The sequence below is a fragment of the Emys orbicularis genome, chromosome 3, assembly GCF_028017835.1.
Source record: "Emys orbicularis isolate rEmyOrb1 chromosome 3, rEmyOrb1.hap1, whole genome shotgun sequence".
In the NCBI taxonomy this organism is placed as follows: domain Eukaryota; kingdom Metazoa; phylum Chordata; order Testudines; family Emydidae; genus Emys; species Emys orbicularis.
Genome location: NC_088685.1, coordinates 42,103,770 through 42,127,086, shown reverse-complemented (window position 1 = coordinate 42,127,086; position 23,317 = coordinate 42,103,770). Strand labels below are relative to the sequence as shown.

General features: G+C 39.8%; 1 protein-coding gene across 1 annotated transcript in view; it reads right to left on the bottom strand.

Moving 5' to 3' along the window:
• The window catches only part of DLGAP2 (DLG associated protein 2), a 649,549-nt gene that overhangs the window by 491,024 nt on the left and 135,208 nt on the right, over positions 1-23,317 (bottom strand). Inside the window, exon 3 of the mRNA XM_065400541.1 lies at positions 19,383-19,437. Within this exon, the coding sequence (XP_065256613.1) occupies positions 19,383-19,437 (55 nt within the window). The remainder of the gene's footprint in view (positions 1-19,382; positions 19,438-23,317) is intronic.

Sequence of the window (23,317 nt, the reverse complement as noted above, 5' to 3'; positions counted from 1 at the left end):
ATTTCAGTTTAAATGCAGCAGCAGCAGCCAGGCCCTACAGCTGTCACTTCTGCTTCTGGTGAGAGAGCCAGCATCTCTCCCACTCACTTTCCCTGAGATCTGTGCATCTTTCTAGGGTATTTATAAATGCAGCTATCACCAAACTAAATTATAATCAACTGATCTAATCTAATACTTAATAGAACAGACATTAAGTGACGAGCACACGAGTCAGTCAGTACCCAAAATAATAATAAATAATAATAATGATACCTGCCTCTTATACAGAACTTTTCATTAGTAGATCTCAATGTGCTTTACAAAGGAGGTCAGTATCATTATCCCCATTTTACAGATGCAGAAACTGAGGCACAGATGTAGAGTGACTTGCCCAAGGTCACCTTGCAGGCCAGTGATAGAGCTGAGAATAAAACCCAGTTCTCCTGCTCTATCCACTAGGAGAAAAAAAAATGGAGATTGTCCCTGTTTCCAAACATTCCTAAGTTTATTGACACTTTCCCCAGTTCCATCCCTTTTTATGTAAGCCACTCCCCTCAGAACATTTCTTCATTTGAAAGATGCTTTCTTTTGTGGACAGATTGTGCCATTACATCAATGAGCTACAGGAAATAGCACATTAGTAAGTCATAGATATATGCCTCATAGAGTGACCAGACAGCAAATGTGAAAAACCAGGATGGGGGTGGAGGGTAATAGGAGCCTATATAAGAAAAAGACCCCAAAATCGGAACTGTCCCTATAAAATCGGGACATCTGGTCACCCTAATGCCTCATGTAAGTTCAACCTCATGGCATCAGCCATCCAAGAAGTGCACCATAACCTGTGAGGGCCCAGTCCAATGCCCATTAAAGCTAAAGGAAAATGTCCCATTGAAATCAACGGGCAACGTATCAGGATCCAAACGCACAAGCTGGAGTAGTTTATTGCTATCAGTGTGGTTTGTTCATTTTCCATTTAATCTAAAGAAAATATATGAAATATTTTTTCTAAGGGGTTAGGTGCCATTTCAGCCCATTATGAAAAGTAGATTCCTGGAAAAATATATTTACTGATTGTTAATTTATTCTAATGCTCTCATTGTACTGTTCCCTGGACCACTTGGCCCCCTTCCCTCAGCAATTTTACCTGACCAAAATCTGGCTGTCTTTCAGCAGCAGTTGTTGGCCCTGAAGCCAACTGAGCTTGCTTTTTTTCTTTAAAAAAAAAAAGAAAAAACGAACAAACATATGTCTATGCTGCAATGTAAGCCCAGGCACAGTTGACCCATATTAGGGACCCCTGGGCTTGAGCATCTACACTGTATTTTAGCCCTGTGTTAAGACTTTTCTAATCTGTGCTCAAATCTAGGGCTCTGAGTTCACACTGCAGTGCAGTCTGCAGTGCAGACCTGAGCCAAAATAACCATATCCCAGAGTCCCTAGCACCTCTCTCAGCCCGCCCTCCCCCCACACCCCCAAATGTGGCCAATCTAGTCCTAGGACAATGGTATACTGTGGGGAGACCAGGAAGCAGCTCACTTTGCAGAAGGCTTGATAGGTTCACTCTCCATTGCAAACCCAGGACGCTCTCTGATTATGTGCTTGCAGATTGGTGATCAGAACAGAATGGGTTGACACTGACCTGAGCTACTGCCGTTTGCAAAGGGGGGGGGTGGCTTCCATTTTCAATAGAGTGGATTGCAGACTGTTAGGATAGAAAGGACTAGAAGTTGATCCATGGAATTTGGGATACTCCCAGCTGACTCCCAGGACCCAAGTCCAACGAGGCTGCGTCTACACTGCAAAGCAACAAGGCTCGGACCCTGGGTCCCAGTTTAACTTGAGCTTGGACAGTCCAGCCCTGCAGGGTCCTGGGAGCCTGGGTCAGAGCCCGAGGTTTGCGCAATTGCCTTGTAGGTGCAAGGGGGTTAGGCTTGAGCCCAGGCTTAAGCCCGGGCTTATGGTGCAATGTAGACATCCCCTAAAAGTCAGTCATTAACCACAGCCTGACTCCACTATATCTCAGGCCTGCACTGGGGCACTGCGGAGCTTTGCCAACACAGGGTGGAGCTCCATGAGGCATTGCATCTGCTACAGATGGGGGACTGTCCTCAATCCCCTTTGGAAGGTGCAGCACATACTCCTCTCTGCAGTCAGCAAGCTCTGCTAGCCAGTAGGGAGGTGGCAGGGGGGAGGAGAAGAAGGGGCATGGCCAGCACCGTGGTGTGCATAGTACTCCAGGAAGTGCTAGGTGGGAGCAGTGCCTGTGCTGAGAGTAGTGGAAGGCCTGCAACAGCACCTGGCTCAAAGTGAAGATGCTATTTACACTCTCCACTATTGCCAGGCATAATCTGGCCCACGAAGCTATTTCATCTCACCCACTCTTAGCAACTGAACCACATCTTTTAGAGCTATGCCCCTGGAAAGTCATACATAAACAGCCAGGGCAACACACTTTACAAACATTAACAAATAAATCCTCACTGCACTCCTGTGAACTAGGTAAGTATTATTAGCAGTAATGTGTAAACTAGAATTAGGTGAAACTTAGAATGTCCAGTTTGCAGGAAGTTTCAACGTTTCAAATTTTCTTTTTGATTTGGAACAAATTCAAATAATTTTGGAAATTTCCCACAAACTGGAATTTCTGAAAAATATCCAGCTATGGAAAAATTTTGTTTCAGAATTTTGAAGTTTCATTTTGGATGTTATTGCGTGGAGATTTTTATTTTTATAAACATTATTTTTATAGTATATCATGACATAACAGTATTAGTGCATAATAATATGACAATATCATAGTTGAAATATTCTATTTAAAAACACTAAGGACCATTGCTACTTAGTACTGATTGAAACATATCTTTTCTTTTCCAGATGAAAGTGTCTCCTGATTGCACTGTAAGGGAAGAAAATTTTAAAATTTTTCATTTTTAAAAAATTGTGGGAACTTTCACTGAAATCGACATTTTGTAAAATATTTTTATTTTGATGAAAATGGTATTTTCTGTCAAACATTTTGCTAAAAAATTTCTGACAATCACTAGTATAAACCACTGGTATATACAATCCCACTGATCAAACACCAAAGTGAAAGCACTACATTTGTTAACATGGATTTATTCACAATGGAAAGAAAAAAATAAGAATACCGCTTGTTGGAGGCAGCACAGCAACAAATATTTCACTTGTCATTGGAACAATTTGGATGGATATTAATCAAATGACTACAGTATAAAAGAAGACTCATATAATGCAATACATCTGTTTACTGTATCTTCTTACTATAACAGTTTCCATAGAAACAAGATGGAGTTAGAAAATTTCAGTAGTGGACAACAAATTCAAATGATTTTTTTTAAATGAATCATTATAGTATATAGTTAGTGCATATATGTATATATACACACACCTTGCATATAAATTTATTTTATGCATTTATGCCACAAGAAATGGTTCACTAGTCCTAATATATAAATGCTTATTACTATACATTATTTCTAAGCCTCCACAGTAGCTAAAGATTGAGTTGAAACATGAAAAAGGTGTACAGTTAATCTCTTTAAAAACATTTTAAATAAGGATTTTTTCCCATTAAGTGGGAGAGCATCATCAGCTGTGAAGAAATTATTTAAAAAATAAGAAAATCAACTAGAGAGGCTAAAGTGGTATGGACTGAACACAGCCTGAAGAATTTTATTTTTAAAATTCATTCCCTTTTAGTCTGAGGCTGATTTGATTTTCTTTACCCCTTATATTTATATCACCTACAGTTTAATTGTGATGTAATTTCTTATGCACTGTGGGCAGACTTCAGTGACTCACCACCTCCAAATATATTTGTGAAGGTCGTTCATGAATTAGAATTCTATCAACCGGAACCTCCTGCATTGTACAGTCTATATTTGACATGGAAATTCCAGGGTCATGTAAAATTTTAATGACAGAGTAAGAAAGACTGGCCCTTATAGATTTATAAAGGAGGCACTGAGATCATATCGTTTAAAACTGTCCACAAATGCCCTCAGGGCTCCAAAATCAGGTCTGACAAACCATCTACAGTATGCAGCCCTCAAGCCACAGCTGGTTAACCCACTGAGGCTGCTATCAGAGGAATATAGCTATGAGCTACAGCTACAACCCCTTGGGTACCAGCCTCTCCACTACTTCTCCTATGACTCCAGTGATGTTTGGATTGGGCAGGCAGGGGAGTGAGGCACACAGCTCCCAGCAGTTTTCCTCTAATAGCTGCTCCAGCTGTTGACACACACTGGCATTTCCTGATTTGAATGTTTAACCATACCGTTTTAATATTCTCCTAATACAGTTTTTTGTTTGTTTGAATTAAATGGAGTAAACCATATATGTTATCACCTGCATCCACTAGCAAGTGTGCGTGTGATTCTGTACAAATTGTTATGCTCGCCCATCTAAAGGTCAAATTTTGAATATTTCACCATAAAAGATGTCTTTCGCCAGATGTTTTCCTTTAGTGATTTTACAGGATGGAGAACCTTATGGGGGAATTAATACATTTCCTGCTGCCTCTTGGTTCTTTAGCTACTTAGGAGATTGTTTGGAGACTGTCAGGAGACTGGGTCATAGGTAGTCAGGCCTAACTGTCAGAGCAGGAGTAAGGCCTACTGGTTAAAGTAGGAGTCAGGCCTAGTGGTCAAAGTCTGAATGCCAGAGCCCATGATCAAGGCAGAGTCAGTCAGGAATTGGAGCTGACAATCAGAACTGGATTATCTGGAGTCAGGGAAGACAGGAGCAGGGCTGGTTTCAAGGCAGGAGCAAGGCTGGGACAGGACTGGAACAAGGCCAGGTGCAGGGCAGGGTCTAGGCAAGAGCAAGGCTGGGTGCAGGGCTTGGAGTGAGGCCAACATAAAAAGGCTTAGAATCTGCAGACATATGTGTTCAAGAGCAAGCCACCTGACTGTCTTAGCCAATCAAGTGGTTCTGTTGTGGCCCAGCTGCACTCATTCATTGCCCAACAACCGGGCAGATGCAGCTGCAGGTCCTCATTACTGATAAACCTCCACTGAAAGAACTAACCATCATCTGTGCAAACTATCACAGGGTTTCATATCATACATAGTGCACAACATGGGCTGTACAATAACAATATCTGTCATCATACACATTATGGTGCAGAAACATCTGCCATTTCCTATCACAATGAAAAGGAGACAAATTACTGCCTATGGTAGATGACTACAGACACTGGTGACTATTACTGTATTATTATACAGTAGTATCCAAAAGGGCTGTAAAACCAAGCCAGCCAATGTTACAAGTAAAGCTATGCTAATTTAGCAAAGTCCTTTTAAACTTATAGGGTAACTATAGCTTGTTGGGTTTTTTTAAACCCTCACATTTTGATTAATAACTATATATTTCTACAGTTTTTAGTGATAGGAGATGAAATGGGAAGTGAAGGGAAATTTATGTAAAAGGAATTAGCTGAAAGAAAAAATAATAAATATAATCAGAAAACTCTCCCCATGCTCTGAGGGCCTCTTGTATGTAATCTTTGAAAGAAGGAGGATTTCTCAGATCCTCTAGAGAATGGGCATAATTAGAGGAAAGCTCCCATGCTTCTTTGGTGACAGAGAGGCTTGCAAGTTCACTTCAAAAAGTTGAGTTTGTGTTTCCCTTTCCCTGCATACTTGGGTTCTCCCCATCTTATTATTTGCCTTAAGAACATATCTTTCTCCTATTCAAAAAGATAAAAATCACTGGCAAAAGAAAGAAGTCACAGACTAGAACCCAGGTGCCGGAAAAGCAGCAGAGGATCAGGAGAGTAATGGTTCCTTCTTGCCTTCACTTGTTTCTTTTGCTTCTTATTGCTGAAATAGGAGCTGTTAGCACATTCTCACTCTGCACCTGTGTTTGCAGACACAGTATCTTGAAAGCACTTCCAAGTCACCTCTTCACATCTGGCATGCAATCAGATAGTATTGAAACAGGGAATGCAGTTCTCACTTGAACATTCCCTGTTGCCTTACATAGGCCAGAAGATCATTTCTGTTTGCTGATAACAGGATCCTGATCCTGCAATGAGACGAAAATGCCAGCACAGACTTCTGCACCTATGCAGAATCAATGAGCCCTAAGTCTCCTTTGGCATTACCTATTCTGATTCCTTGAGACCTATGAAAACTCTTTTTTCCTTGCCATTAATTGATAGCTATTCCACAATATGGTAAGGACTAATATTTTACTGTGTGTATACACAAGAATTTTACCTTATTGACTTGAAATTGACAAGGAATTTCCATTGTTTGATTTTCTGTTCTCAGTTACATGCTTCCTTTGACTCTGCCCATATACTGCACTGTGTTGGCATGCCATGCATTTTGGCCCTAGATTTCAGTGCTTTATCCGCACAACTCCCACTCAAAAGAATGACCCCATAAAGTAGACTTCTTCTAATGTGATATACGTACTGCCTGAGTATTTATTTAGCAAATAAACTGAACCAGTCAATAAACAAACTCTGGCTTATTGAAATCAATCATTCTTTGTACCTGCTGTTTTCATTTAGCTTTATAGTTAGCCTCATTATAACTATTAAGAGTTGTGTGCAGTTTGTGTTGCTTATTGTATATATTTTTTTCCGCTTTTTCCAGGTGCTTACTTGTGTACATTAGGAATTCTCTATTAATTATGTAAGAAATATAGAGCAAGGCAGTGTTTTCTTTTCTTCCTTTCCTTCTTTTTCTCATGATATGATAAAGGTATATAAAATCATGTGTGGTGTGGAGAAAGTGAATAAGGAAAAGTTATTTACTTGTTCCCATAATATAACAACTAGGGGCCACCAAATGAAATTAATGGGCAGCAGGTTTAAAACAAATAAAAGGAAGTTCTTCTTCACACAGTGCAGAGTCAACCTGTGGAACTCCTTGCCTTAGGAGGTTGTGAAGGGTAGGACTATAACAGGGTTTAAAAGAGAACTAGATAAATTCATGGAGGTTAAGTCCATTAATGGCTATTAGCCAGGATGGGTAAGGAATGGTGTCCCTAGCCTCTGTTTGTCAGAGGGTGGAGATGGATGGCAGGAGAGAGATCACTTGATCATTACTTGTTAGGTTCACTCCCTCTGGGGCACCTGGCATTGGCCACTGTCAGTAGACAGAATACTGGGCTGGATGGACCTTTCGTCTGACCCAGTATGGCCATTCGTATGTTCTTATGTTCATCTTCCTCCTCCCAAGAGATGCTATGTTTTTGATAGACTTGCCTAGCTACATAGTTAAGTAGCACCATCACTACCTGAAAGAAGACAACAACACTCTCTCCCTCCCATTCTGCCTGTAGGATTAATCTTGAGTAAACTAGTAGATTTTTTCCCCTTTTGCATTTGGGTCTAATTGTGTATGTGCTAAGATTATTGTGGGAAAGCTGAGTTAGAGATATGGGTTTAATATTTAATGCAGAAAGGGGTGAAGCTAGTGCACATTCTGGTCTCTTGTGGGAATGAGTGCCGTAATCCAGGGATGGTTGTCTCCCATACACAAAAACCTCCCCATATACATCCACAGGTTCATGGGTTTGGGGAAACATAACTTTTGTGGGGAAGGTCATGGTCACAGATGGGGAAGTGTAACTAGTACCAATCACATGGAGGGATTTGACTATCAGGTGAGAAACTTTGGACTGGACTTTGCATTCAACAGAAAGCCTGTACAAAGACTATGGCAGTGGGGTGATGTGTTCAAAGCACACCTGTGTTACTTAGCAAATGGGCATCCAAGCTCTGTACCAGTTTGAGGTTTTCCAGGGTGATAGATTTCATTCCTAGATGTAACAAATTACAATATTTGGGCCTGGAGGTCATGAATGTATGCACAACAACAACCTTGGTTAGATCTGTCTGTGTGGATTGAACTCTCGAGCTCTAGATCTGAAAACATGCGCTGCTGCTGCTTGAGATAATGGATCTGGTCCCTTAGCTTGGAGGCAATAGCAGACTAATAAACCTCTATATCTTCCCACTAGAGGAGGTCAAAAAACTACTCTGGGTTCACGTGGGGACCACAGTAGTCTTCTGACCAGTCACAGATGGAACGTCAAACGTTTACAGCAATGGGTATTTTGACATCCAGCAGCACTGAGGAGTCCAAAGGGACCCTGACGATGCAAATTCATTTTACAATCAGCACGATATTACAAAAAGAGGCTAGGGAGCCTACGTGCCACACTAATAGAAGTAATAAACGTTTCCCCTTCCTACCAGCATCACTTCCATCGTGCCAGATTTCAGGTTTAGCCAGCTGCATTTTATCCAGGTGCTGTTCTCATGTAGGCATTGGGAAAACTCGGGATGACGTTAGTGACATAGGCGATTTAGAGCCTGGTCTGGTCTGCATACTGCTGGTAATTCAGCCCATGTTGTCTCAGCAGCTAACCAATGATTTCATGCAGATGCTGAACAACTGAATGTTGAACAAAGCTAGAACTCTGGCAACATTCTGTCAATACAGTAATCAGGTGCCTTCATACAGCTTTTTGAAAAAAGACATGTTTTAACTCATATGAAACCCACTGATCAGGAGAGTTAAAATCCTATTTTACCATCTTTACCACATACCTCAATTTTCTGCTCCCTTTTTTTATTTAAAAAAAATCATTTTATTCCCACTTATTACGTTGCATTTCCTTTACAAAGTGAATTGGCCCTTAGGAGAGTACTGCTTCCTCTGCAAGTGTAGTGCTGAGAAGACAGACTCATAGGACTGGAGGGGGGGCATGCCTGTGCTCTGGGGGGAGAGGGGGCCTGTGTCTGGGGTTGGGGGGGCTGCGGATGGGCTCTGTGGGGGAGGGGGTGTGGGTATCTGGGCTGGGGGTCATGGCTGGGCTCTGGGGGAGGGGGTGCAGGTATCTGGGCAAGGGGAGCCCCAGGGCTGGTCTCTGGGAGGGTGGGGAGGAGAAGGGTTGTGGGTGTCTGCCCCCCCCTCAGCTGGGCTCTGGAGGGGGCAGAGAAACAAGAACTGGGTTGTCATAAGAGTTTCTTTAACTCTCTACTCCTGGTGGAATTTTTGTGTGTCTGGATTGTTACAGACATACTTGTTGACAGGTATTTTGAAATAAATTACCGAAATAAATGAAACTAGTGTTATTATGTAGTGTTAATTTGACAAATAAAATGTGCAGAATTTAAAAATATTATGCGCAGAATTTTTATTTTTTGGCGTAGAATTCCCCCCGGCATATAATACATCCTAGAATGATGTTTGCTTTTTTTGCAACGTTACACACTGTTGACTCATATTCAGCTTGTGATCCGCTATGACCCTCAGATCTCTTTTCACAGTACTCCTTCCTAGGTAATCATTTCCCATTTTGTATGTGTGCAACTGATGTTCCTTCCTAAGTGGAGTACTTTGTATTTGTCTTTATTAAATTTCATTAGATTTATTCATACCATTTCTCCAGTTTGTCCAGATCGTTTTGAATTTTAATCCTATCCTCCAAAGCACTTGCAACACCTCCCATTGGTATCATCCACAAACTTTATAAATGTATCTCTATGCCATTATCTAAATCACTGATGAAGTTATTGAACAGAACCAGACCCAGAACTGATCCCTGTGGGACCTCAAACCCTGCCAGCTTGACTGTGAACCATTAATAACTATTCTCTGGGAATGGTTTTCCAAGCAGTTATGCACCCACCTTATATTAGCTCCATCTAGGTTGTATTTCCCTAGTTTGTTTATGAGAAGGTCATGAAAAACAGTATCAAAATCCTTACTAAAGTCAAGATATACTACTATCTACTGCTTCCTCCACCCCCATCCACAAGGCTTGTTACCCTGTTAAAGAAAGCCAGGGTAGATTGGTCTGACACGATTTGTTCTTGGCAAATCCATGCTGAAACTTATCAACTTATTATCTTTAGGTATTTGCAAAGTGATTGCTTAATTATTTGCTCCACTATCTAAGATGATTGGTCTGTAATTCCCCGAGTTGTCCTTATTCCCCTTTTTATAGATTGGCACTATATTTGACCTTCTCCAGTCCTCTGGAATCTCTTCCATCTTCCGGAACTTTTTGAAGATAATTACTAATGATCAGATATCTCCTCAATCAGCTCCTTGAGTATTCTAGGTTGTTTAAGTAATTTTTAATTTGTTCTTTCCCTATTTTAGCCTCTGATCCTACCTCATTTTCACTGGAATTCACTATGTCAGATGTCCAATCACTGCTAACCATTTCTGGTGAAAATTGAAACAAAGAAATCATTTAGCACTTCTGCCATTTCCACATATTCTATTGAGTGTTTTTACCCCCTGATACCATGTTCTTGGTCTTCCTCTTGCTTCTAGTGTATTTGTAGAATGTTTTCTTGTTACCCTTTATGTCCCTAGCTAGTTTAATCTCATTTTGTGCCTTGGCCTTTCAAATTTTGTCCCTACATATTTGTATTTGTTTATATTCATCCTTTGTAATTTGACCTAGTTTCCACTTTTTGTAGGACTCTATTTCAAGTTTCAGATCATTGAAGATCTCCTGGTTAAGCCAGGGTGGTCTCTTGCCATACTTCCTATCTTTTCCACGCTGCTAAATAGGCAACTTAGCCTATAAAGAGGTTGAGGGGGTAGCATATATTTGAAAATAAAATAAGGATGTGTATTTTGTAAAAGTGTGCATTTATAATAAAGATGCTTGTGTTGTGACATAGTACATCTGGAAATAGATGTAGTCAGGGTCCCTGATCGGCAAAAATAAACAGCTTTTACAGGAAGTTTAACATGGACTAAAATCTTTACCTGAGTTTTTCCCCCCAATATTGAAGGTCGCTAGAATAAGGAGGGTTTATATAGGAAGCACAGTCAGTCCCTATGTGGATGCTTCAGTAATCCCTTTTGGTTAATCAAGAAACACTCATCAGCCTCAGAGCCTGCTGTCCCCAGCCCTCCTCTGCTAAAAGAAGGGTTGATGTAATGCACAGTTTGGGGAAACAGATGCAACTGGGGGGGAATGAGGAGGACGTCTCTCTCAATGGTTATCCTCTTTGTGTGTCCCTGTGTTTCCACTCCTGCTCCCTTTGAATTGTTTTATGTTGCTTCACCACTATTCGGAAAGAGGAGAAAAAATAGTGGATCTTTAGGTTACAAAACGATCTTGCATTAGATTCTCAAAGTGCCAAATTCAATTGGAGGCTGAAATCATGATTTAAGGAATTTTTCAAACAAAAAAATAGCATTTTTCCCAAAACTGTTTCTTGTACAGCAATAATTGTTTCCTTTTTTAATGCAGTTGAGATGGATGGAGTCCACATGAATTATGAAATGCATAATTACCAAACCCAAAAGAAAAATCCATATATAGGCTGAATTCTGCCCTTCTGAGCCCTCAGAAGGGCATATGTGGCTTCCATTAAAGCAAGTGCACCACAAACCACAATGCAGGAATCCATGCATCTCAATTTTTTTCATAACATAGACCACGTCTTGACAGAGAAATTGCTTTACTGACCACCACCCCTCCCATTCACTACTGCCTAGTCCACCGCCCCTCCACTTCGTTGCTGCACAGTCCTTTTTCTGTCCCAGTGATGATCCCATATATACCTACAGCAACTACAGCAATTACTTTCATGACAATAATATTAGGATATATTTCATGTATTTTTAGCTTCTATTAATGAAATTTGGCAGGAGGAAATAAGGAGCAGAGCCAGCACCATATGACTAGCAAGCTCTTCACAGAGCAAAGCAATCTGGAGACCACAGTTTGGGAACTTCTGGATTAGATAGAAGATTAAGAAAGTACTTATCCTTGCTTTATTTTCACCCCTCTAATTCCCATTTCCATGGAAACAGGGCTGGAAAGTATCAGCAGGCAGTCTGCAGATGAGCATCCGAATGAGAACACTTGTAGAACTCAGCAGGCAGACAGCAGGAGAAGTCTACAAGATCTGGTTTCAAAACCCAGCTATAGATTTTAAGCAAAGGGAAGTCTTATGACTACAGCAAAAGGACTTGTAAACAGGTCTGGGTTCTGTCCCTAGCCTTGCCACAGATTTCTGTCTGAAACTGGCAGGCAATTTAACTTCCTCCATTTCCTCATTTGTAAAATTAAGAAGGAATAATACTTTCTGCCTCAAAGAGGGCGTTGGGCAAAATCCACTATGATTAGCCAAGCATTTAATATACAAGTAAAAGCCTATTTTGTTATTGTTGTCGTGTTTTGGATCCTAAACTCTGTAGTGTGATGCTCTCTGAGAAATCATACTGGCTGCTACACAAGTCATGTACACCTGGTCACAGAAGCCAAAAACCAGACTGTCCGGGTAAAACCCAGACAGGTGGCAACCCTATCACGTCCATACATTTCGAACATTTACCAGCCCTTCAGATAACCCATTACAAAAAATCAAATAATTAACCACTGGTTAATAATATAATAACTGGAAAAACTGCACTTTTTTTCCTGAATCCTGATCCAAAACTCTACTCTCTAACAAAAGCAGCTAAACCAAATGATAAATGAATGTAGATATACTTTTTAGAGGCAAGTGCACAAGTTTAACTTCTTTAAGTAATTTAATTAAGTCAAATATAAACAAAATTACATCTGAATATAGGAATTCTTTTAAAATCTACCTTAGATTTTCTCCTAGCAAGTATTTGCTGTTCAAATAAATGGGGGAAACATAAACAAAACAGTGAAATAGTATTTTCTTAGCTAACTACTTTGGCCAAAGAAGTAGATAGGTTACCACTGTTGTGTCCCTGATACTACATCTATGCCACTTTATCAGTAGAAATTATAAGTTTTGTAAAAGAAAGAACACCCAAACAGAGTATGACTGATGTGATTTTAGCCCATATAATGGCCTCATGAAAATGAAAGTGGATATAAACACAGAATAATGAGGGTTTTACTGTCCTGTGAAAATACAATAACGAATAGCAAAAGCTGAAAATTGAATTGATGATGAAGAATGACACAACATAAATCCATATTTTGCTAGAGTTGCTGTATAACAATTTTTACCAAACTCTTTATCAGACTCAAATTAGCCACATAGGTTTGAAACAGTGTACTGAACTTATGTTTTACTTCAAAATCACGGATATAAACTCCCCCACAAGGTTTTAAAAGGGCAGGAGGACATCACTAGTTTAAAACCAGGTGGAGAGGAGTGCAAGGCCCACCATAACACGGTGTCAACCTCTTTAAGGTTTAGCAGATATTAATATTTCTTAAGGAGGCTGTAATGGAAACAGTGATTCCAATCTTAGCAAATATGGAACTACATAAGGGGGACTCAGATGAACAGTGTATTCTACTCAGGTGGAATGAGAAAGGGTAGTACAGAGCATAGATAACTGTATAATTTGGTTTTATCTGTTCTATACCATCTATGTCAGCAATTCACGGTTTGACAGATCAAACCAGCACAAAATACACATAGCAGTCAGTTACCCTACCACCATTGTCCCACCAACAAGGGTACATTTATGAAATGTAACAAAAGTAATAATTAGATTGATCACAATTTGATAATGTTTCACTGCTTTGGGGAGAGCAAATAGTAAGGTGAGGCTGGAAAGAAGAAGAAAATGGAGCTTTGAAAAACCAAGGAGCTGATTCTCATTTAGTCCAGAATCCCTTTAAGACCACTGTACATTGTCAGAGTTGTGTAAAGCGGGAGTGACTTACATTTACACTTCCTTTAAGGCTGTTTTACACTGCCAGAGCAGTGTAAAGGTGGCCTTAGTGTAAATGAGATTCAGTCCCCAGTCTAATCTATCCTTTTTTTGAATACACCAGTCACTATTGAGTATGTTTACATATATTTTTCTCTTTTTAGTAAATAACAATGTCTGAGCAGACCACTTGCCCTCTATTTGAGGAGCCTTCATCACCATCTTCAACAAGGTTGGAAACAAGAACATGTGTCCAACAGCAATAACTCAAGGTTCTGTTTCAAAGCTGTGATTGTACCTATGTTCAAATACACTTTTTAAAAAATCTGCAAAACAGACAGTTTTAAAAGGCTAATAAGCAGACCTGGAAATGCTGCCTCCGTTTCAGATGTAGACACCAAGCAGGTGCCATGTGATCTAGTCAAAAACAAGCACTGCACGTGCCATGGGAAAAGCTCACTGTACCAGTATTGTAGCTGGAATCTTGCCAGGGTATACTACAGGTGTTATCACTTGTTTTCAATATCTCCGAATGATCTCAGTTGAGAAGGGACTCTTGGGTTGGCTAAAGATTAGGCAGAGCTCCTTGTGAGCAGGGGACAGAACACAGTCAATAAATATTTATAAGGGGAATTCAGGCTGGCAGTATTCTGCACACACAAAGAGGGCAGATGGTGGTGATCCCAGTGAAGTCAGTTGTAATTCCCAGTTGGAGCTCAATGGAAAAAGGGATACAATACAACAGATTGCACAGTGGGGCCCCTGTTGAGGTCATTAGTATCTTTGTACTGTACACTGTGATTGCCTTACAAGAGGTTTAATCACACTGTCCAACAGGTTATTTAACCTTTTTCTTTGGAATAACTTCAAAGCCATTAATTTATAAGTGGCCTTGGCTGGTTAATTTATGGGTAACAGTAGGAGAGTGAGAAGGCATGATCATGTCAACATAACATTCAGGATATGGCTTTAGCACATAAAAAGCAAGGAAACACAGTGTTTGGGTTTCAGTTCTGTGACATTCCCTTGTCCCATTGTGCCAAAGCATTGTGCGATCAAAAAATAAAGTGATGTCAAGTGAAGAACACAGATCTCATATAATGGACCCTTAATGCAAGAACTACTGAAGAAAAGAACATACATAATGCCTGTGCAAACTGTGTACTATTCAATTTGTAGTTAAATTCCTTATAAAAATGTATATGATTAGTAGTCACTTCTCATATGTCAGTCACTTCTCATATGTCAGTCACTTCTCATATGTCAGTCATTCAGCATATTTAAATACCACTACAGGACACCAGTCTCCTTCATAGACCAGTGACCAGCAAAATGTTCAGTCTTCTACTTCAATGTTAATTTATATAAAAAGCTTTTTTTTTTTAAATGAATCCATGACACAGAAACCATTTTGAACCAATATTTTGATATTCTCTTTACAATTTTTATTACTGTGGAACAGCTAAGTTACTTTCTCCCCTATTTTGCTGAGAAACACAACTCCGTGGGGATAGATCCTGCTATGTCACATTTCAGCTTGGACTGTATTTTTACAGTCAAGTTATAAACCCTTGAAAATAAGTTTACAGAGGAAAATCTAAAACACCTTCACGATCGGAGTAATACAAGTAACACTACATTGAGGGTATAATAAACTAACTGTATTATTTAAAAATATTCAGTATCAAAATTCACAGAAAATTAATCTTTACCACTTCAGAATCTTAACAGCAGGTGCATAAATAAAAACAAATGTGAGAGTCTACCACTGTACACCAGATTTATTTCCTGACTGCTTTGCATCTCATCACTCAGCCTCTCCTCATAAATCATGTGCCCTTGCCCCCTAATCATTTCCGTTGCCCTCTGCTGGACTCTCTCCAATTTGTCCACATCCTTTCTGTAGTGGGGGCCCCAAAACTGGATGCAATACTCCAGCTGTGGCCTCAACAGTGCTGAACAGAGGGGAATAATCACTTCCCTCGATCTGCTGGCAATGCTCCTACTAATGCAGCCCAATATGCCATTAGCCTTCTTGGCAACAAGGGCACACTGTTGACTCATATCCAGCTTCTCATCCACTTTAATCCCCAAGTCCTTTTCTGCAGAACTGCTGCTTGTCCAGTTGGTCCCTAGTCTGTAGCAGTGCATGGGACTCTTCTGTCCTAAGTGCAGGACTCTGCACTTGTCCTTGTTGAACCTCATCAGATTTCTTTTAGCCCAATCCTCTAGTTTGTCTCTTTTCTCTTTCTAGTACCAGCATTTTTAAAAATTTGCTGTTTCATTCTAACTCTTTTTTTCCCTTTAATGTTTTGTGTTTCATTTCATGCCTTCCCCACCCACACACTTTTTCTCTCCCTCCATCCCTCCCTTTTTATTTTTTAAATAAAATTATTTAAATTTTATTATTTATTAGGATCAAGGAGCCACAGTCACAGATCCCGACATGCGAAGTGCTGTACAAACACAGAACAAAACAACACTCCCTGCCCCAAAGACCTGACAATCCTAAATCCAAGCACCCTCAAACTTTGGAGGAGTTCAAAATCTGGACCCAAACCTGGATCTAAAGTTTGACAGTAGGGCATTTCTCAGGACTCCATTGTCACCAAGCCCGTCATAGCATAGGCGCCAACTCTGGAGGTGCTCCGGGGTCCATTTTCAGAATGGGGAGAGGTTTATAATGGTGTCCGACTAGGGGCTTGTACTGGTCTGGGATCAGTGCTGTTCAACATATTCGTAAATGTTCTGCAAAATGGGTAAACAGTGAGGTGGCAAAGTTTGCAGATGGTACAAAATTATTCAAGATAGTTAAGTCCAAAATAGACCGCAAAGAGTTACAAAGGTATCTCATAAAACTGGGTGACAGATACAACTCAATGTTAAATGCAAAGAAATGCACATAGCAAAATATAATTTCAATAATACATACAAAATGGAGGGTGCCTAAATCAAGAAAGAGATCTTGGAGTCATTTGATGTACTCTGGAAGCACTGTTTCCAGAGTACTTCAAATTTATAAGAATCCTTCTCACTGTGCCTGTATCATCCTGAACTGTGAAATGCTCATTCTCCTGCTTCAGAAGACTTAAAAATTATCTCCAGTCATCAGTGGGACAGATGCAACTGAATAATGTAGCTGTCCTTAAAGTGCATCAAAATAATACCAGGGAACCTAGATGTAAATAAGATTGCTGAAAGTTTCATCCAGAAAGCTACAGTGGGACATAATGTCTTTAAACTGGGATGTTAGTGAAGACAGCTTATAGGTGATTGCAATGATCTTAATATACAGTAATTCATGAAAATGTAATTATGTAGTTCATAACAATTGAATCATTATTAAAATAGTAAAGATACCAATGATAAACATATTCAGTAACTAGAATATGAAAGAAGTGTATAAATATGCTGAAAATAGCCTCCCCCCAACACACACACTGCTCTCCAGAAAAACAAAAGTCAGTACCTGTGCTTCATAGCCACATCCCTACCTCAGCACAGTCTGCAGGACCAGGAGTCCAGTAACAGAGAAAGAACAGGTTCTCCACTGATAGCAAGTGTGTGGGAAGTGGATATGGAGGAACAGGTAAAACCTTGACTCCATTCTCTGCCAAGGGCCAGCCAACAGAGTTGAGCCAGTATGAGATGGGAAGACTTCTCCTTGCTGGTGTACCTGCTTGGCACCCTTTATTCAGAGCTTAGCAAAGGCACAATCTATCCTTCTATGAGCCCTGAAATCTATACCCCACAGCTCTGGCTAGAGTCAAATCAAGGCAATCTATAGGCCTTCCCCTGAGTTTTGGTTAGCCCCTTATTCACTGGAGTCCAGCTTCTGCACATGCAGCCTCTTTGCTTCCTCCCAAAAGGAAATGCAAGAAAAATTACACTTGCTGCCATATTTTGTTTTCCAAATATATTATGCATTGTTATGGGAGCTAGGAACACACATATTTACTTTGAGCACTGCTGGCAGCGCTGAACTATGTAAAAAAACCCAACAACTGGGCATATTGTGACATACCAGCCACATGCATGCATGCAGTTTGTACAGCAGTGTCACAAGGCAATTACAGAAGACTGGAGTTATTTATATAAAAATTTCATGTGAATGACACTGTACAATGAACGAGGTGCACCAAATAAAAAACAACAGGATTCTCTCTCCTAGAACATAGGCCAAGATTTTTCAAAACTAGGTGCATTAAGGCACCTAAATAGGGGCTTGACTTTGAAAAGTCAATGAGTGGTGGGTGTTGAGCATTTTTGAAAATTGGGCCATTTATCCAAGTGGATGGATTCAAAAGCCTAATTTTAGGCATCAACTTTTGAAAAATTTGGCCTTAATATCTACAGGACACAATTACGTACCAATGAAATCAGTGTGAATTTCACCATTGACTTCAATGGGATCGGGATCAAGCCCTATGAGTGAGCCAGAACAATACACTAATGAACAAACACTAAAGGAAATGGAAACACTAAATGGAATGTTGTCATTATAGCCATTATCTTGCACAGAATTTTTCAAGATTGTTTGAAAACAGGAAGGAAGGAACTTTGGCTTTTACACTCAGTCTGTGCTCATGTTATTAATGACTTCCAAATTTGATAGGCAAGACAAATTAGTTGTTTTATTATTATTATTTTATGTCTTGCAGCTTCACAAACAAATATGTAAATGAAATTTCAACTTATCTTTAATTACAATAATATCCCCATGAGTCACATGATGTATGGGTCAAGTTCAACATGCAAGTGGGCTGAGGGAAAGAAATCAGGTTTATTTTAATTTTAATTATTTTTGAGAAAATGGAAGTGCCTCATGCATTGATATATGTTCTCAACAGATCACACAAATAATAAGTTGGTGATTGTGTATTTTCTCAACCTCTATGAAATTAATGCACAACTACTTCAAGTATTTTAAAACGTTCACACAATTTGTCACACAGCCAAATTTCACCATATTTATGATGATGAATAAGTTTTATAAATCTTCACGTTTTACGATGACTCCAAGTTTCAAGCAAGGGCTTCCGATTAAATAAATGAATTTCAAATTGATATTTTGTTTTTTTCAGGGTAGAGGGGGAAATATTAACACAACAAATATCTCTTCTCTCACTCACTCGCCTTGAGATTTTCCTTCCATATAATTGTTCAAAAGCCAAACTTACCACATCATAATCCATACACAAGAGTAAGAACTTACCCAAAGAAGTAATTTCACATCATCTTCCACTTTATTCTTTTATGCATTGAGAAACAGAGACTTTAAATATATACAGTACCAACATTCATAACTCAACTGTCAGTGTGAAAAGCTAAGAACCACAGGGACCCAGCCAAAAATGGACTCAAGTGTTGAACCTCTTTGCTAGCCAGAAAACTACTTTTATAATTAATAATACAAAGTAGTTCAGGAGTTAACATATTCAACTTTATAAAGCAAGATCTGTTAGCAATTTCCTACAAACATAATAGCCAAAAATAGCATGTAACTTGTAAACCTACTTCACCTGAAAACAGATCACTTAAACACAGGAGTCAACTTACTGTTTGAAATAAATATCCAATTTTTCACTTCTTTCAGTGATTTTCAAGTCCTATTCTAGAAACAACAAACAAGAAATCTTCTCAATCTTATACAATTGTGCTTTCATGTTTCTCTGTATCTCACACGAAAGCCACATTAACAGATCAAAAAATAAAAAAGGAAGATTTAATGTTTACCTGTATTCCTGTCTGGTAAAATACAGCAATGCTTCTGCAAAATGCCAGGCAGAATCTATTGCAACATAAAAAAAAAGAGTAAGTTTTATTACTATTTGAGGGAAAGGTGACATTTATTATTCAACATAAAGTAAATAGTTCTTATGATGCTCTGACAATCCAATCATTCAGCTTTTATACAGCTGAACTTCCACTGAAGTCAATGGGAGTTTTAAATGCTTGATGGCCACAATGAGGATAGTTGTCTCCTGTCAGCAACAACTTCCTTGCAAAACTATACTCACCCAACTCCCCGTGAGTTTAATATTGTATTTATCATCAAGTATTGATAGACAAGTACATTAAGTGCCTGAGCTGGTATGTCTCCATAACAATTTTGCATAGCTTGTCTTCAAGGTCATCTAACAAACTGCAGCACAGAAAATGCTTGAGAGATATACTCAACTAAAATAAGGTAACACTCAGATCAACAGATACAGAGAGTATAATTTTCTCTCAATAGGCAATCATTCCCCTTCAGAGGTGTCAGAGTAATAGGGTAACGGGAGCTGAAGAGGTAATATGATGAATGGATAAAGCAAAGGACTGGGCATCAGGAGATGTGGATTCTAATCGCCCCTTAGATACTGATTCACTGTGTGACCTTGGACTAGGGTTGACAACAGTCCTTTATTACCAGGGACATTCCTTATTTTTTCATCTCTGTACAAGATCAGGAGCTGCTGAGTGCTGCAAAAAGCAGCAAGAAATGCCCCTGGTGAATATAGGTGAGTATTGCTTATTAGTACAGTAAAACCTCAGCGTTATGAACACCAGAGTTACAAACTGATCGGTCACCCACACACCTCATTTGGAACTGGAAGTATGCAATCAGTCAGCAGAAAAAAAAAAGGCAAATAATGTACAGTACTGTGTGTGACGTTTTTGACATAAACTGTGACCGTATAGATCATTGTTGCAACCAGGGTCCTATGGTTGCACCAGTTCTTATACAGAGAAGTCCAAGTGGGGTGTCTATGGAAAGGTTGTAGTTTGCTGGTTATGATGATGCTGTCTGTATGTATGTATCATTTTTGTATTTAAACTTATGAACATTGGTTATGTACTTGTTTGATTCTAAGTAGCCTCAGTGAAGCATTTGGTCAGCTTCTTGAGAAAGAACTATTCTCAGTAAGTGCCTAATCAAGAAACACTTAACTGACAATGGACTTTGGGAGATGCCAATCCACATCTGAGCTTTCCTGGGAACGTTCAAACTAACATGTAAACAATGGCACCGGCCTGCAAAAAGCTGAATCATCCATAGACATGTGACTTGCCCAGGTGGCTACAGACTCCATCTTGTTGTTGTGATTTTGCACAGGAGAACAAATGGGTTTCCACCCACAAAAGAGAGAATATAAAAGGCCCTGGAAATCCCTAATCTTTCTAGTCTCTCCTCATATGGAAGCCACTGCATACCCTTGATCAACTTTGTTGTCCTTCTCTGAATCTTTTCCAGTTCCACTATATCATTTTGATATGGGGTAAGCAGAGCTTGCCACAGCATTCAAGGTGTGGCATACTATGGATTTATATAGTGGCATTACGATATTTTCTGTTAGCCTTGTCCACAGTCTTGTTGACTCCTTCAAAGAATTTTAACAGACTGGTGAAACATGAATTCCCTTTACAAAAATGTGTTGCCTCTTTCCCAACAAATCATGTTTATCTATGAACCTGATAATTCTGTGCCCAAATATAGTTTCCACCAATTTGCTTGGTACTGAATTTAGGCTTACTGGCCTATAATTGACAGGGTCACCTTTGGAGCTCTTTTTAAAAATCAGTGTTACATTAGCTACCTTCCAGTCGTCTGGTACAGCAAGTTATAAACTCAATGGTGCTGTGTGCTGGAACTTCCCCTAATACAGAATCTTCTGAAGAGATGTTACACACTTAAGTGATTTCAGTAAAAAACTGTCCTTTCTTTAAAACTGAGAATCTGAGAAGTCACCAAGGGAAAAGACAATTTTTCTGATTGTTTGGATGTAGAGGTGATCTGCATAATCCAAGAGATGCAAGATTGGGCCTCTCAATTTATCCCTGACATTACTGAGATGAACCCCAAAAGCCATCTGATTCAACATCTCTGCCCTCTTTTGGATAGCACAGAAAACTTGTCGCAATCCCTAAGACGACATACTTCATAATAAAGATTCTCTGTTTAGTGAGGAGGTGTGGCCTCCCTCTGAGCCAAAGGGGGAGGAACGACCGCCACTGCACTACACTCTGTTTGCAACGGACAGGACACTCTGGTACACTATTACCTCAAATGGAGAGAGAAAATACCTTTACTTGTTTAAAGATGGACAAGATTTCTTTTAAACTGCAGATAGAGGAACAGCAAACATTACATGTCACGTTTGAGAATACTAGTTGCATCTCCTGTCTTTGTAAAAGAGAGAAGCTGGCAAATACCAAGATCCCAAAATGCGCAGCAGGGAACTTGGCACTCTATGTCCTGTTGATGTAAGTGGCAGAGAAGGGGCATGGCTAATGATTAGAGCAGAGAACTTGAGTGTTAGGAGTTAGGCTCTTCTCACCTTTGCCACTGATTAGCTGCATGACCTGTGTAAATCACAAAATCACAAAAATGGGGACAATAGGTACCTCTTTCATGGGGTCAGGAGGCTTAATCCATTATCATAAAGCACTCTGATATGCTCAGAAAAAAAGTGACTATACAAAAGTTACTATACTTGTGGCACCTTAGAGACTAACAAATTTATTTCAGCATAAGCTTTCGTGGGCTGCAGCTCACTTCTTCAGATGCATAGAGTGGAACACACAGACAGAAGATATTTATACATACAGAGAACATGAAAAGGTGGAAGTACGCATACCAATTGAAGAAGTGAGCTGCAGCCCACGAAAGCTTATGCTGAAATAAATTTGTTAGTCTCTAAGGTGCCACAAGTACTCCTGTTCTTTTTGCGGATACAGACTAACACGGCTGCTACTTTGTAACCTGTCATTATGCAAGGCACTGCATTTAGCCGTATGGAGTGGAAATCCATCAACTTCATGAAAAAACTCGTACAGATACAGACAGACATCATCTTCCTTTCCAAATGCAAACAGATGGATATCATACCAAAAGGACTAAAGGTAAAAAATCCATTATCATCTACATATCACACAGACTATGCTGAGAGATTGTGCCACACACTCTCAAAAAAACTGCGAAACCACCTGATCAACATCCTATACATCAAACAGGGAAAGATCAAGACTAAACTGCTACATGTCACAAGGAGCCACAACAGTAGCTCCCTTACCCCACCCAACAATATTGTTAATCTTTCCAGCTATTCTCTTAGCCCAGCAGAAGAATCTGTCCTATCTCGGGGCCTTTCCTTTTGTCCTTCCAGACCCACAAACATGATACAGTTCTGCGGTGACCTAGAATCCTACTTTCGCCGTCTCCAACTCAAAGAATACTTCCAACACACCTCTGAACAACATACTAACCCACAGAATCCTTCCTACCAACACTACAAAAAGAAGGATTCTGCATGGACTCCTCCTGAAGGTCGAAACAACAGACTGGACTTCTACATAGATTGCTGCCATCAACGTGCACGGGCCGAAATTGTGGAAAAGCAGCATCACTTGCCCCATAAGCCGTGCTGAACACAACGCCATCAACAGCCTCAGGAACAACTCTGACATCATAATCAAAAAAGCTGACAAAGGAGGTGCTGTCATCATCATGAATAAGTTGGAATATGAACAAGAGGCTGCTAGGCAGCTCTCTAACTCCACATTCTACAAGCCATTATCCTCTGATCCCACTGATGATTACCAAAAGAAACTACACCATCTGCTCAAGAAACTCCCGGAGAAAGCACAGGAACAGATCTGTACAGACACATGCCTAGAACCCCGACCAA